The sequence below is a fragment of the Lotus japonicus genome, chromosome 1 (assembly GCF_012489685.1).
Source record: "Lotus japonicus ecotype B-129 chromosome 1, LjGifu_v1.2".
Lineage (NCBI taxonomy): Eukaryota > Viridiplantae > Streptophyta > Magnoliopsida > Fabales > Fabaceae > Lotus > Lotus japonicus.
Genome location: NC_080041.1, coordinates 88,596,548 through 88,612,437, shown reverse-complemented (window position 1 = coordinate 88,612,437; position 15,890 = coordinate 88,596,548). Strand labels below are relative to the sequence as shown.

At 35.9% G+C, this 15,890-nt stretch overlaps 1 protein-coding gene across 1 annotated transcript; it reads left to right on the top strand.

Moving 5' to 3' along the window:
* Window positions 1-4,510: 4,510 nt before the first annotated feature.
* LOC130710747 (uncharacterized) lies at window positions 4,511-9,975 on the top strand. The gene is made up of 7 exons (XM_057560102.1): window positions 4,511-4,580; window positions 7,366-7,514; window positions 7,788-7,871; window positions 8,409-8,481; window positions 8,775-8,854; window positions 8,961-9,166; window positions 9,704-9,975. Exons 1-7 carry the CDS (start codon window positions 4,511-4,513, stop codon window positions 9,951-9,953), a joined length of 912 nt encoding a protein of 303 aa, XP_057416085.1. The 3' UTR covers window positions 9,954-9,975.
* Window positions 9,976-15,890: the final 5,915 nt, after the last annotated feature.

The window sequence follows — 15,890 nt, the reverse complement described above, 5'->3', positions numbered from 1 at the left end:
CCGGATCATCAGAAAAAGAATCGCTTTCCCAAAGAATAGTTTGGAGTCCAAATATCTCCCATAATCTACACTTATAGAGACACATGCACTTAGCTACCTCTAATAAATTAAATTGAATTCTCATTCTTAAAGAAAATTGCAATGGATTCAGCAAAAGAAAAATATATACAAAAGAAAAATGCAATGGAAGCATACTATCCAAGTATCCATAAGTTTACTAGTTCTTAATTTATCTTCTATCTTGTTCCTCATTATTATAATTGCACAACTTCGTTAGATTCTTCCTGACTACTTTATTTATTAGATTAATTCAAAATAGAGTTAATAAGTTTATTATATAATTAAATAGCTTGTGAAGTATTGTGGGAAAGCTTTTATTTTTAAATTTAAATGTGAGTGGTGAAGTACGAATTTATTAAAAATAAATAAAGTACAAAGGAAAAGACTAATTTTGATGGAGCTCAGGAATATCATTGCCCACAAGCATAAGAGCATGCAAAAAGTCCAAAAATATAACAATCCTCCAAAAACCTATAGTCCAACAAAAAAACAAACCTTAAATAATTTCAAGAAGCTGGCTTTAAGAATTTCATAAACACCAATGTTTCCATAACCTTTTAAGCCAACCACCAATGTCATTCTAAAACTAACTACCAAAGCCCATAATACATGGCTTACTGAAAGAGTGTTACTATAAGAAAAATGTTGATTACAAACGGCCTTTAACGTTAATTATCGAAAAAATCGTTGGCTATACTTAATTACTAACCACCAATTGACGACAAAATAGTTGTAGGTATCGGCCTCGTCCGAAGCAAAAGTAAAATGAGCATTTTGCGCCATCTAAAACCATCACTATTCATAATTTATACGAAGGCGAGGAGAAGAAGTAAAAAAGAAGGAAGTGTGAGTAAGAGGTTTCGCAAACTTCTATTTATAGCTAGGTTACTGGAAAGCTTTTAAATTTTGGGATACTTATAGATTACTCAAGGAAAAAGTCGTTGGTAGCCCACGGAAAAACTTTCAAAAGCCCGCCAACTATATCCAATTTTTTTAACCTCGTTAAGTTACCTACCCACGACCTAGGTCATCAGTAATTAAATAGTCATTTTAGTATATTGATGATTTAGGTTGTTAGTAGTTTGACCATAACTAATCCCTCAAAAACAAATTTAACATACCACCAAATGATTGACGGTCCGTTAGTAGCCTTTTTTTTCTTCAAAAAAATATGTTATTGACGTCTGAACTCTGAACGTCTGTAACAGCAAGGTTTTGCAGCAGTTTTCAGGTTTCCGCTAATTACGTGTTTTCTTTAATGGGCTACCATCAACATGAGAGCAACTATGTTCGCATGAGGTCAAACTAATTAGCCAATTAGCCACCCAATGTTGAACTAACTGGCGTGCATCTGAATAAAACGTCAAACTACAATTAGCAAACAGACTATCAAGGCAAAGGATAATACTACTCCTCAAATACGTACCATTAAAGACACTATCACAACAACACTTTCAGATAGTCCAAGTCTGAAAAACAAACACATGTAAGGATAGTTGATCAATAATGGAAATCCAACATCTAAAACTACCGACCTCCTAGAAATCCTGCTCAGGGTTGTGCTTAGCGTAAGTCAGTTTCAAGCTGGCTCACGTGGTCCAATTACCTTTTCTAGGGAGAAGACAAATTTGTCTTTCATCACACAAAATTTTTCCTTCTTTCTCCTTCTTTCTCTTTCTATCATCACTAGAAAATCGAGGTGAACATCCATATCAAACCCAGAAAATCATGTTCATCCCTAAAACTCAAACCCAGATGAAACTCTTGTTCTTCATCTCAAATACAAACAAGAGAGAAAGAGAGGAAGGGAGAACATAAAAGGGGAGATGGAAGTAGAAGCTTCCTAGATCTGGAATCGAACCACCAGGCCACCACCGCAGATCAAGCTTCAAGCCACCGCCGCAACGCCAACCGAGCCACCACGGTCGGATCGGGCTTCAAGCTTTCTTTTTTTTTTTATTTCATTTATTCCCCTACTTCGCTTTCGGACCCTTTTCTCTCTCTCTCTCTCTCTCTCTCTCTCTCTCTCTCTCTTTGTATCCTGAAGCATTGTGTCTCTACTGACTCTGAAGCCTACCCATTGTTGAAGCCCTTGATCTGCACCACTTTCCCATGGATAAAGCTAAGATTTTTGCGTTTTGGGGCGTGAGGGTTGCAATGTGAGGGAAAGTTTCCACCTTTTCCAAGGCCCTATGATGGTGGCTTCCATTTCTGAACACCCATTGAGGTCCTCAAGGCAGCAACAAGAACAACATTAGCAGATAGCGTCAGAGAAAGACAACAACAACAACAACAACAACAACAACAACATTAGCAGACAGCGCCAGAGAAAGACAACAACAACAACAACAACAACAACAACAACAACAACAACAACAACAACAATGGTAGCATTCCAAGAAGAGGCAAAACCATCTTTACGTCAACAACAATGGTAGCAACAACCGATGACATGTTGCTGAAGATGGGGTTGGTGGATAGAAAGTAATAGGGGTATTTTGGTAAAATAATATATATTTAACAAATGAGTTATTTTAACATTAATTAATCTCAATCATTAAAATTTTAAAAATAGGTTCAAATGCTCTTTTGGTCCCTGTAATTGTAAAGGGAATCAGACCTAGTCCTTGTAAAATTTTCGCATTAAATTGGATCCCTAAATATTATTTTAATCCAATTAAGGACAAAGTGTGTTTGCGTCTAATGTGTCTTAAGTTTTACCCGATCAACTTTTCCATTTTCTTTTGAGAACAAAATGATTTATTGATAGAAAGAAATACCATGAGAACAATCCTCTCATGTAGATTGAAAACAAACCCACACCAAAAAGAAGATCCCGAACACATGTGCTATTTTGGTGTCTAAAGGCCATATGAGAGAGCCTCATTAAAACCCCCATATGAAAAGGCCATATGAGAGAGCCTCATTTAAAGGCCACATTTTATGATTAATTGAAAATCAATATTAATCCATGATAAATCGTCTCAGCCCCAATTAAGCCCTAATTAACTCATCTCAGCCCCCATTGAGCCCCAATTTGAACCCTAGAATTGTGGAAGAAACATGTACATCTCTAATCTCTTCCGTTTCAACCTTGATCGCCTCCACTTCTCGGAAGAATTGAGAGAGGTTTAGGTCCTCTGTCGGGTTAAGATTCCATGCTTCAATGTCAAGATCAACATCTTCAAGATCCTTCTGTGCCTGTTTCTCCATTCAAGTGTTCAACATAACTTAGGAACGAAAAAAATTTAAAAAAAGTCACTTGAAAAATCTGACTGAGTAAAAATTAGGACACATCAGACAGAAACATAGTTTTTCCTTAATTGGATTAAAAAAAAATTAGGGATCAAATTTGATGCGAAAATTTTACAAGGACAAAAGTATAATTCCCTTTACAATTACAGAGACCAAAAGAGTATTTGAGCCTTAAAAATATTACATCCAACAGTGTAGATTAAATTAGACCACGATGGTCCAGTTTTCAACTAGTCCATCCATACACAAGACCTAGAAATGCCCTATAATTTCGAAACCAAAGTCCTGCTAAACAGCCCGAGCCTCCCTACAACCTCGAACGCAATGCATGATCGACTCCACTTGTTTGGTTGGAGGGGAATGAAGGGGAAGGGAGGATTTTTTTATTTAATTTAACATGTTTGGTTCAATTTTTAAGAGGGGGGAGAAGGGGAATGGAGGGGACCAAAACCCCTCATAACTCAATTATGTGTCCCTTCCAAAAGTGGGAGGAATAGGCGGGGAAACATTTATTGGATAGAAATACCCTCATATGCTATTAATATTGCCAGTTCACCGAATCACCGCAGGTTGGGATTTTTAGTGCATCTGACATTTCCTTTCCAGTTCTCATATATAGAACCTCTCGATCGGTTTAACCATTTCTGTGAGTGAACTACACCTATACGTTTCGGTGTTACATTGTTCCATGTCAAAAGGTTTTTACGTCGTTGAACAACACCACTCGCTCCATTGTTCCTTACCAATAGTCACAAAAACTTTGATCTTTTACATACACAAACATTAACCAAAAGCTTTTGCATAGTTGCACAAGGCAGGTTTGACCTTCTACAACAGGTATTTTAGGATTTTAAGATTTTTCAGAAATTTAAATAATTAAATTATTAGAGTATGATTAGTGAACTTTCAAAATGAATTTATGGTGCTAACTTAATTTACTAACTTAATTAAATCAAAATAAAATTAAACACAATATTATCTTCTTCCTCATCCCTCCTCCCATCTTCTTCTCCCAAAAACCCACCACCACCACCACCCCCCCCCCCTCTCTCACCCAACACCACTGCCAACACCGAAACCCCCCAAATCCATCGTGCTTGATGTTCTTCGTCTTCTTCCTGTCACTCTCTGGTGTTTCCTTTAGTTGTAGGGAGTCGAGGAAGAGACTTCTATGGATTTCTTAGTTTGATTGGACATGGTTGGGGCTTTGGTTGGAAAGCTTGGTTTCGGTGGTTTCGGTGTTGGATATGACTGTAATGGAACAGGTATGGATAGGTTATGGAGAAAAGTGGGGTTTCAGATCTGGTGGTTGTGGTAGTTGTGGCGGAGGGCGAGGTGGTGGTGATGGTGGTTCTGGTTTTTTTGTTATTCATTCAATTCAGTTTTGGCCTCTGGGTAAGCATGGAGGAAGAATGGTGGTCTCCTTCACGATATCTTCTCTGATCTTCTTCGGGGACAGACCGAGGGGATCGATCTACGACGCGAGGGAATCGCCGCGCTGACCTCGCCGTCGGTGACCCGCCGGTCATCCTCGTAGTTGCACAATCATTTCTGAAGCCAAAAATCCAATAATCATAAACAAAACAAGAACCCCCTCAATCATTTTATGTTTTTCACATATAAAATTTTTCACATATAAAAAACCAATCGTTATATGGATTTGGGGGATGTTGGTGTTGGTGGTGGTGATGGGTAAGAGAGGGGGAGGGGGTTGATGGTGGTGGGTTTCTGGGAGAAGAAAATGGAAGGAGGATGAAGAATAAGATAATAGCTGCTTGGATCTGAAAGTTTATTTCAATCGGTACTGGCGTGTTTCACAGATCTGGAATTGAAGGCTAATTGATAGATCCGTCATTTTCACGAGTTAAGGGGAATCGAAAATTTCAGTAGTGGTGGTGGAGATTCTGTAGTGTTGGGTTTCTGATGAAGTGGTAGGAGGATAATCTATTCACTAATCATACTCTAATATTTTAATATTTGAATTTATGAATAAACCGAAATTACTTATAAACATGTCATAGTAGGTAAAAAGTACATGGTGCAACTATGCACAAGCTTTTGCTTGGGCATAGTAAACGTGTCCGAACATCTACTACCTTACAAAGGAAGGATTGGATTCTACTGTTCATGCACCAACTTTTTTTTTTGGTATGGGAGAGTATAATGGGCTGGGCCTATTGGATGATGAGCTGGCCTCTTTCACTGCTATTCATTCGCCTCTGCTCTTCCTCTTCGCGTAGGCACATCGTCATCTTCCGTTATACTCACACTCACACTCCTCTTCCGACGACGACGACGACGCCGTTTCACCCTCCACCTCCATCCAATCCACCAACCGTCGTCTCGACTGCATGCTCCAGTTCCTCGACCGGAACTCTCCGCCAACCACCACCAAGAGACATCACTTTCCGGTCCGGCACCTCTACCGGAGTTCATCGCCAACGGCGGAGGCGCTGGCATCTTCCGACCACCGGTTCGCGCCGCGGGGCATCTCTCGTGGCCGCCGAGTCACGAATTGAGGCGGCATCCTCTGCGTGAGACGCAGATTGGGAAGTTTTTGAGGAACATTGCCGCCACCGCTCCGTTCATCTGCAAATCGTCCTTTCGTATCTCTTGGTGCTGGATTTTGCATAAAATTGCAAGCTATAACCCTCGAAATTTCATCTACCACTCGTCCTTTCCTTAGCATTCCAGGATAAAGGTGCACCTACCAGCTTCAGCATAGCCATCAAGTTGTTTTTTGTGCTATAGGATCTACACTCTAAATCTAGAACCCTATATCGTGGTCATCATATCATGCTGCAAAAACCAGCTGTCGAATTTGCTTTATAGGTTGGTGCCTACACTCTATTTTGAATGTTGCCCTCTATACTGTAAGCAACAAATTTCTCCTATAAATCTTCTTTGGCTGAATTCTGGCATAAAGTTGGATCTATAACCCTAGAATGTTCATCCAGCACCCATTCTCCTCTATCCGTTAAAGCTACGAAGGTACCTACAAGCTCTCAAAACCAGCTGTCCATTTTGCTTTACAGTTGTGTGCCTAAACCCTACATCCATCTTCATGGTCTTTACAACTTGACTGATTTCATGCACCACAAATTTTTGCCTATAAATTGAACCATTGTCTGTGAGGGTTTGTTGTTCGTCCAGTTCTCCCTATTTCTGTTGCCCTCTTCAGTCAAGATTCATAATTAGGACGTTGGTATTGACTAAGATATATACTTGGGTCTTTGGTTGATTGCAACTCTTTCTATATTGTAGACAAATAGCGATTTTGATGCCAAACCAATGGTTATGTTTTTGGGTCAGTACTCAACTGGTAAAATAACATTCATCAAACATTTGCTTAAAAGTAGTTATCCAGGCAAGTAATTTTCCTTTCTCTATATCCTGTGTGTGCATATGTTTGGCGCTGCTTATAAGTGTATTATAAATATTTGTTTCTGACTTTATTTGTTGTTGATAACTCAAGAAGACCTTGCGAGATCAAATTGCATACGTGTCGCTCCCTCAGCGCTTCTCCTACGTGGCTGCTTCTCAACATCTCTGTCCACATGGCTTCTTCTTATGCATTTGGCCACCATGTTCCACTCATTGCTTGCTTGACTACTGACTACTTATCTGCCCATTGGTTTGCCATTCAAATAGCATACACGTCAGGAGCTTCACATGCATGTGCTGATGTGCACATATCATGGCAAACCTTGCTAATTTATTAGCATTGATCAATGGTTATGATTTTGCCAATTCTTAAAACTTAGCATACCATGACACCTGGCTTGCCATAGAGATATGTAATCCATCTACCATTGGCTGTACTTCAGATTGTTATCAGCAATACTTAATTCTCAGCATTTCTTGATGACGGTAAGCTCCATTTGAAAATTGAATTCTCAATTCTTATGAGTTGGTCCTAAATTTTTCCTGCCTATGTCAATGTCATTGTATGTACACGCTTCCGTATATAAATATGTATATGTTTGCTCTCCATTTTGCAATTTCAACTCCTTTAGTCACCCTGATTGTTGTATTTGCTTGAAATTTGAGTTTACAAGGTGTTTGATGATGTTTCTTCTCTATCACGAGCTAAGGAGACATGGAGAATCTTAGTGAAGGTTATCAGGGCATGGAAAGGTCAGAGATTAAGTGGTAGCAAGTTAGCATTCACTCTCGAGGTTGTTCTCATGGACAATAAGGTGACATATTCTTCTCCTTTGTATTTTCTGAATCATGTCAGCATATATAGATATAGATAATAATTTATATTTTTTCAAGGGATGTAAGATACATGCTACTTTCAGCTTTTGTTTCTGTTTGGTGTTCTACTTTCTCTGGATTTCCTGCTTTGCATTATCACCTACGGTTTCTTATCCTGTTCCATTATCATACAATGTTTTAGTTTGTGATTTGTGGTTACATTTACAGCTTTCTGTTGATTTGTGAGTTTAGTTTAATGTCTTGGTTCTCAGGAATTTCACCTCAAGACATCAGAGAGGGCCATGCACACACATGCTTCTTCATCATCGACACTTCAATGCGATGGTTCTCATAAGGTCAATTTAGGTCATACACTTTTAAGTAGTTAACATTCATTACATCACTGTGTATTGTCAATGTCATTCAATACTCTTATACCCAGTTTATGTGAATTGCATTGGTTATAAAGTTTATGGACCTGCATTTTCTTGCTTTAGCTTCCTGTTACCAAATAAGTATAATTAGTCTCAGGGAAACTCCAATTAAAACATTTAATACAATATGTAGAATTTTATGTAAACATATAACCAAATTTGCATTAACCAACATGGGTTTTTTTTATCATGAAACATGCTTAACTTTAGCACTCATAAATGATAAAGCTACAACATTCCAGCTTTAGTCATATTACCAATCAAACTGATTTAGTTGGCATGTGGTGAGAAAGCTTTAATTAGGTAAACAAGCAAGGCATTGTGAAGTCACTTTCTCATTATCTCATTCCAAGTTGGTTATTTCTAACCAAATACTAAAATTTTGGTGGTGGGATCCTTTTGTAGAAATTTGTAGAAGATCTTTTCTTTCTCACCTTTTTGTACAACTTCAATTGGTAGCCAACAGGTAAATCTCATGGATATCATTTATATGGGGTGCAGATCAAGTTTATTGAACTCAAGTTGGCATGTGGTGAGAAAGCTTTAATTAGGTGAATTATGATTTTGTGTTTGTTGGTACTGAGTGAGTGTTTCTGGCTCTTGATAACTCAACTGCTAGCTACGTACCCCATGTAGTACTTTTTTCAAGTATCAACAATTCAACATTAATTTAATATCAGTTGTAGTGTTAATTATGTTTTTTGAGCTGCCTCACTATATATGATTTCGTGCAAAGGTGTTCTTTATCCAATTCTCCCCGCGAGATATGTTTAGAAAAAGATTCTTCAATTTTAGACCACCTTTCATTTGCTCTCTCTGTTTCAGGGATATTGACAACTTTAGATAATCAATATGAAGAATTGCGCCTATCAATAATTGAGCTCTGCTTTGTTATTATGGATCAGGTAAGGACTTGGTATCACTGGACAAAATAATATGTTCCTTACTTTCCTATCTTGAAATGATGAATAATAGTTGGGATTGATGTTAATTATCTGATTATCTTATCAGGTATGGGCCTCTGGTTTCTCTGCAGCGTTTCTCAACAAGAATAGGGTCTCTACAAAAGGACGTGTATTCTTTGATGAATCCGGCATTAAAGTATCAATTAGTAGTGATGCAGCTGCAGGACCCAAAACTGCAGCAACAGAAGCAGCTTCGCTATTGATACCAAAGAATTTTTTTGAGGTTATTCTGTATCTCCCAACTGTGAATAGGTGATGACTCGAATCATTTTTCTTCTAGATTATGTGGGTATTAGACCATTGTTGATAAGACTAAGTTGATAACAAACTACCATCATACTTCAATGGGTAGCAACTAACAATAGAGATTCAAATGTGAGAGCACAGAAGCATATAAGGCTATTAAGTGGTTGTATTGTTGTTAAAACTCTGGAATGAAACTTGAATAAGAGTTACTATGGAAATAGGTTCTCTTGCAATGCTGTTTCTGAAGTGGAATGTTATAAATTTAAGATTTTAGGGAAATCTACAACTGAAAAGATGTTGCAATTGCTCTTTTCACCTATAATGGAATAGTCTGTTGCATTAGCTATCTCTGGTGTTGGTTCTCAGGATATGGCCAGTCATTGAGAAATTTGGTATAGAAATTTCATAGTGGAGATCATGCATAAATATTCAATTTCTGTATACATATATGGTTGGCTTTATCATAAAGAAAACTAATCATTCTGTAGTAATTTATCATTTGAAATCTATGCTCCTAACTTGAATGATTTTATTCAAGTGTAGGAGGCTCTCTAATTTTTTGAGCATGTTATCAACAAAGCAACCAAGTTGTCTGCAGTTATACATGTATAGTTCTGCAGACATGGTTATATCCGTTGTTTCAGTGGAATCGTTTGTGGAGGCACAGCATAGGGCTGGACATGATGTGAGGGCATGCAATTTTGTGTCCTCACCCCATGTTGACCACTTTAGAAATGATCCAAAATTGTATACTTCTCAGCTAAGTAAATTTCTAGAGGAGTGTGTTCAATAATTCTTTACAATGCTTGGCTTACTCACACAACATATAGTTTATTCTTGAAAGCCAGCCATTAGTGATTGTGGCTAGGACTATATAAAAAGTCAAACCCTCAAAGGGGATTATATAATTGTCACTCACATATTACAATTGATTCATTGATACATTAATAGTGCAAATGAAAGACAGTGCAACTTTCTCTTGGTTGTTTCTTCTGTGTAGGATGGGTGCAAAAGCATTATTTTGTTAGTTAATGGCAAATATCTTTTTTATTGAATGATACCTGTCTAATCAATATCAGCTAATGTTCACGCACCTGAACTCTTGGATACATATTAGCTGAAAATTCTTGGATATGGGGCCAAATCCCTTAAGATCATCTTCCCAATGAAGGTCAAATTACATCTTACCTTTTCAATATTTTCCCATAAATTTGGTTACATGACGAAACTTTCCTATGTATCCTTTTTGTAGTTTATGTTTTTATTTAGCGGCTGGCAGATTAAATCCCTAGAATGAGGATAATGAAGATGCACATGAAATTTGAAATTTGTGTTTTGTGTCCGTTTAGGGAGTTGATCCTGATGCACATGAAGAAGATGAAGATAATGATGTTGAAAATGCAGGCAAAGATCATGATGAGACAAAACTTATCTCTGTATATGGTGTCCAAAGACTGATTTATGGCAGCCACTTTTATCATGTAATCAAACTCAGTTGCTTTTTATTTCTCTGTTCTATCAAAGGTTGAATGAACTTGCTGCTCCAATCATATTTATATGCTCCCTCTTTAAGGATAACATGTAGAAACAAGTAGCTGCTCAGTGCGTTTATTGACTTTATTCTTAGTAGTTAGTATCTGTCAAAGAAGAGTTAGTATATAGTTAATATTTGCATTTTAGTTTTGATCTATTAAGTAGATTGTATCCAAGTAGTATTCTGAATGACTGTGTTTTTCACTGCCATTGATATTTTGCATGTTTTATCAAATGATATAATATAAGGATTGATAATATTTTACTGTCAATTTTTATATATTTATGGCAGGCCATATATATCTCAGTTTTGTATGCAAGCTTGCTCTTAAAATTCTAAGAAATTATATTTATCACTAACTATCAATCTAAATCATCTAAAGCAAATTAGTGATCAAATTGTCCCGTGCGGGCAAGAATACTAGTGGTTCTACATAGCGTGGTCATTAATATAAATTGATATTACGGTATAAATAGCAATTAACACAGGTATGATATGCAAATATTTATTTATTATTGAATATGGACTCTAATTAAATTATATTCCAACAAATTTGGACAATATTTGTAATTTTTATCTTATTTTAACAAATTATCAAATTAAATCTCCGTGCATCGCACGGGTTTAATCCTAGTTAATACCATAAGAACCTTTTTTTAAGGCAATGCCATAAGAACCTTTAAAACACTTTTCATCAAACCAATTTCTTATGTAGCAATATTAATACTGACGGGAGAGATTATAACGAATGAAGTAAATATGTTTCAGAATAAGGGTCATAAAAGTAATTATATATATTTAAACATTTATGTGAACAGAAATAAAATAAAAATATTTCTCCTCTCTTCCCTCCCCTCCCCTCCCCTTCTTAACGAAACACAATACTATTTAAAATCTCTTCCCTTCCCTCCCCTCCCCTCCATTAAAATTTCTCCCCTCCCATCTGTTGAACCAAACAGTGCGTTAGTGTGACACAAACTACAAACGTTATTAGCAAGCACCCTCTTATGACATTTTTTTGAACGTCCCTCTTATGACATTAAAACTCGGTCTTGTGATGGGCCTTTATGACAAGCTAACCAAATAAAGAAACAAATACGCTCATGAACACGAGCTGCAAAATTTCATTCCAAGTGAACTGAGACAAAGGGAACATGGATAGACCATAGCGTTATTTCTCCTTCTAGTCTGTCTGATCCCAACTCCCCCACAAATCTTGGGTCGTGTCACAAAAATCATTGCACTCCTCTTAATCGTGATGGGTTATGACACAATAATTAAGAACTAGATCTAATCTCATATAATAGAGTGAATTTTTTCTGAAGAAAATAAAGCTACCAATCAATTGTCATATGTAAATGTAACTTAAGAAAAAAGAAAAATCAAATTCATGATTAATTTCTTTGTTTAGGCTCAATATTTAATTTAAGAATTCACTCAATTCATTCAACCCGCCAAGGTTCCAATACTTGTTATTTAAATTTAACCCACCAGCTAGCCATTTCTAGTAAAACCTATCTTTAAATGAAGTGGATTTGACATTATTTTTGCTGACGGGTCAACCCGTATCACTTAAAATTATTTGAAAGCATGACATGGTAAGTTAAGATGGATTGAACCACTTTACAATCTCTATGAACTCCCTGTCATCTTCCCCCTCAATGGGTGTTTGTTTGGTATGGAAATCGAAATTAAATTTTGATGATTTAATTGATTAAGATTGAGTTTGACGGCTTACACACCACCCTAGCTAGATAGGACAAACAAGATCTAGATAGCTCAATCTCAAACCATGAGTTAAGGCACTTTTTTTGTTTTATTTTTTATGTTAACTTTAATGAGCTAATTTCTTATCCTATTCCAATGCGCAATAGCTAGCTCGCAATCCTTCTTCCCACTCTCCTTGGTCACAAGTCACAACTAGGATCTCTTTTTACCTATGCATGTTCACAACTCATAACTAAGCAGCGGGTTTATCTAGCTAAAAATGTTGCTTTTGTCCACTAATACCTCTTTTTGATAGACTTTAGTAAGACCATATATATATTTTTATCGGTAATCTTTGGTGGGGGAAGTGGTATCCACTAACTGAAGCCAATTTTTATTCCTTAATGTTAAATTAGTTCAATATTAAAGCAAGTCAATTGTCATGGTGTGGGTCATTAATTAAGGATGTCAATTTCTAGCGAGAATGTTTTACATTTGGCAAACTTACAATGGTGGGGCGGTTTGCTTATTCAACCCCCTCATTGCTGCCATGGGCTTAGTTTGAAATTCCTATCAAATATGAGAAATACTACCAAATTTCACTTTAACCATTAATATTCTCTTGACAAAAAAAAACCATTAATATTCTCTTTTCACCCTCTCTTTTTAATTGGATTGAATTCATTTGAGATTCATTAAATTATATAATCTCACTCCTAATTTAATATATTCTGCACAAATTTTAACCAATTAATTTAATATGTTCTTCATAATTTGTTTCCAATTAAAAAACGGGCTGTCTCTTCATAATTTATGTGTTAGACTGTTAGTGCTAACCTCTTTATAAAATATATGTTGTGAGCACAAGATAAAGTTATAGGCAATATGTTTTTGGCAATAAATAATGATATTGGATTATTTCTTTTCAGTCTTTGCCCTAATTCATTGGCATGTTTTCATCATAATCAATGATTGCCAACTCGGTTGCGGGATTATGTCATAAATTAAACTCCCAAAAATCTTCCGTACAAATTTATGGAATTTAAATATGGTGGAAAATGATACAGCAATGAGTAATCTGCATGAAGAAAATACTCAAAAACTCAAATAAAAAAAATTATCAAGTACTTTTACCGAATTTAACTAGTTCATGATTGAAACCTGCCTTGATGTTAATGTGAAAGGTACTACATGCCTCAGGTACTTATTACTTGTGCATAAATGATAAAAATACTCTTTCTAACATTCTCTTCAATGCACTTCATATAACTTAATTATTTATTTATTAAAAGAAGATTAATGACATTATGTCAGATAAAACTAAGTGTTTACAGATCTTTTTAATATTAATTAGTAAATTAATAATTTGTTGATGTGTCGGAAATTAATTGGGTGCATGTGTAAAACAAGTTTACACTGTCAGTGCACCTTCAATTTTCTCTATTAAAAATTTTCTTTTAAAGTGAGACAATTGTGTTATTTTTTTTGAAAAAATTATTGCAAGAAATCTGTTGGATGATGTGTTTAGAAATGTGTGTTGGTACTTAGTACTTACTAGTTACTTCCATTCATCATACTTAGTGTTACGTTTGATTCACATATTTCAAGGTATTAACAAAAAATTTAGAATAAATCACATTGAATTTAACTTAGATCGGGAAAACATGATTTTGTAGGTTATCTTTAATGTCAATCCATATGAATTTTAATGAAAATGCAAATATGCACTCTTAGGTTGTTACTTATATGCATGTTGGCTCATAATCAGTTGATAATGAGAATCTCTAGATTGTGTGTTCGATTCCAGTGGTCAATGTGAGGATGGTGTTGGGGTAATATGTAAGAACATTTATAAACAACACGTGATCCCAAAGACATTCTCTGATTCATGATGGTGACTGAAGTTGGACTCACTCGAACTTTTCTATTCATAAAATAAAGGCTTAATACATCAGAAGGCCCCTGAAATTGTAAAGGGAATCAATTCCAGGGCCTGAAAAATTTTCGCATCAAATTGGGTTCCTAAGAGAATTTTTTTAATTCAATTAAGGACAAAGTGTGTCTGATGCTGAAGTGTAGCCTACTTAGCTTTTCCACGTGACATTTTAATTTTTCTTTTAATTGAAAAATTCCAAAACTTAATTGATGTGGCTTTTATCTTTTTCTTTAATTAGAAACTAATGTTATTCATTTATTTTTAATTTCATCTCATTTCAATAAAAATAAAACCTATTCTAATTAAACCTTAAAACTAAACCTAACTAACCTAATCTGGAAGGGGAAAAAGCTGCAAGAGAAGGAAGAAGAAAGCAGAAGAGAAGGAAGAAGGGAAGGAGAGTGATCCCGCCACCACCGTCGTTGGCTTCTACCTCGACATCAACGCCTCCTCCTCCGATCTCCACCACCACTGCTGGCCTCTGCCTCGACCTCAACCTGGAGTAAGATTTTGGATTCTGGGTTTCGATTCCATTGTTCCAAACCCTTCTCCTCTTCTCTTTCTCCTTCTATCTCTTACTCGTGTTCGCTTTCTCTCTCTAGGGCAAAGCTTCATCGCCGTCGCAGCCATGAACATTCCTTTGACAATAAGAATTTATGAATAATTAGTGATGCTTTTGGTTTGATTCTGGGATTGGTGGTTTTTGCAGGTGGGGTTTGGGGCTTAATTGGGGTTTGGGGTTTTCTTCTGTACTTGCTGCGTTACTTCTTTCTAGTTATTACTTTTTGTAATTTGCTTTTTTGTTGTGTGAAGGAGAAAGATGAAGAAGGAGAAGGATGAAGAACGTATTTTGAATTTAGGGTTGATTGGTTTTTTGCTGCGTGAAGAAGGAGATGAACATTTAAAAGAAGAAGAAAATAAATTATGAATATTTTGCTTAATTGGAGCTGAGATGATTAATTAGAGATTAGTATTAATTTACAATTAATTTAAATTAGAGATTTTATTATGTTTTTTACTTAAATAAATGAGTTGGAATTAAAAAATAAGTTTTATCATTTTTATAATTAAAAAAAAGCCACGTGTAATTGATGACTAGGACAAAATTGAGGTCTAGCAGCATTTGGCCTTAATTGAATTAAAAAAAAATTTTTAAGAACCCAATTTGATGCGAAAAATTTTCAGGCCCTGAAATTGATTACCTTTACAATTTCAGGGCCTTATGATGTATTAAACCTAAAATAAAAGGTTGTTACTTGTTCTCAGTCCTCACCTCCGGTCATTTTTTCTTGGGTTAGACGTTTCCATTGTATTTTTTCTTTTTGATCAAAGACGCTTCCATTGTATAAAATGCACTTCGTAAATATTGGCCCAAGTGTTTGGCCCAAGAAATTTTAACATGGACTGATTAATTTTTTTATTTGGGCTGCATTTTATTTGGTTAAACCCATGATAGATTTTAGTTCATTTTAGGCTTAACTATTTGAGCTTTTGTTTTTTGACAGTTAGTCTCAAACTTAGTTCCAAACTTTTATGATAAAAAAAACTTAGTT